The sequence below is a fragment of the Plectropomus leopardus genome, unplaced genomic scaffold, assembly GCF_008729295.1.
Source record: "Plectropomus leopardus isolate mb unplaced genomic scaffold, YSFRI_Pleo_2.0 unplaced_scaffold25085, whole genome shotgun sequence".
NCBI classification, from domain to species: Eukaryota; Metazoa; Chordata; class Actinopteri; order Perciformes; family Serranidae; genus Plectropomus; species Plectropomus leopardus.
The window spans coordinates 1-1,280 of record NW_024627252.1 but is presented as its reverse complement, the minus strand read 5'-3'; the positions used below and the strand labels follow the sequence as shown (position 1 = coordinate 1,280).

Here is a 1,280-nt window from a genome sequence, read left to right as displayed (position 1 = left end):
TATTACATTATTTTATATTATATCATTTTAATATGATAAAATATTCTATTCTGTTCTATTCTATTCTATTTTATTTTACTCTATCCTATTAGTATTTGCTATTATATTCTGCATGCATTCTGCTTTTTTTTTTTGGTGAAATTATTCATGTTGCTGTCTGTGATTTACACACAGTGTTTCTATGTGTTTTTAATTTTCACTGCGAGGTTGAATTTATGTTTTATTTAAACATAAAATGAATATTTTGTATGATTGCAGCATGATGTTATTTCACAGCAGAGTGCATCACCATCATCACGGCAGACCCCCAACCCCTCACCCCAGGGCTCTTAACTGCGCATGCGTCTCATTCTGCCGCAGCAGCAGTGTGTGTGTGTGTGTGTGTGTGTGTGTGTGTGTGTGTGTGTCTGTGTGTGTGTTGCAGCCTCACACACAGCTCCGCTCTCTCGGATCGGCTTTAACGCAGCTGTGCGCTCACCGTTAATTGGCCCTGGCTCCTCTCAGATCCAGATCCGCTGCAGCATGTCGTCCAGCCCGCAGGAGCAGAACCAGGAGCAGAACCAGGAGGTGAAAGAGGAGGTCAAAGAAGAGGGGAAGGCGGAGGAGAAAGACAATAAAAATGAGGAGACAGACGAGGAGAAACGAGAGGGGAAAAAGGAGGTGAAGAAGGAAGAGACGAAGGACTCCTGGAAGGATTTTTTCTACAATCCGCGAACCGGAGAGCTGATGGGCCGAACCGCCAGCAGCTGGGGTAACACGCCGCCCGTCTGTGTGTCCTCAGAGTGCCCCTCTGTCTGTCCTCGGTGTCCCTCTGTCTGTCCTAGGTGTCCCTCTCTCTCTCTCTGTCTGTGTGATTATGAGGCAGTCTCATAGACCGGTCTGGCTCGGTTCGGTTCGGCCTGGCGCGACTCTGGGCGCGTGGAGCTTGTCCTGCTGCTGGGAGCTGATTTGATCCTGTATGATCAGGATCAGGACTTTGTGTGTGTTGATGAGAAGATGATCAATGAATGTGATTATCAGAAGGGTTATTGATTTCTAATGTGAATTTACTGTGATTACTGTTTATTAGTTTTAATTCAACATCAGTCATAAATAATACTGCAGTTTTCTGACTGTAATATACTGCAGTGTGTGACAGTAACTACAAATATATGTGTACTCTGTGAAATACTTTGATATACTGCAGTGTGTGACAGTAACTACAAATATATGTGTACTCTGTGAAATACTTTGATATACTGCAGTGTGTGACAGTAACTACAAATATATGTGTACTCTGT

General features: G+C 43.7%; 1 protein-coding gene across 1 annotated transcript; it reads left to right on the top strand.

The window, feature by feature from the left end:
* Positions 1-435: 435 nt before the first annotated feature.
* Positions 436-769, top strand: LOC121966567 (protein ATP1B4-like; the record flags this gene model as incomplete). Its single annotated transcript, XM_042516644.1, has 1 exon — positions 436-769. A coding segment is annotated over exon 1 (247 nt), but the record flags the coding sequence as incomplete, so codon positions are not given.
* Between the last annotated feature and the right edge of the window lie 511 nt (positions 770-1,280).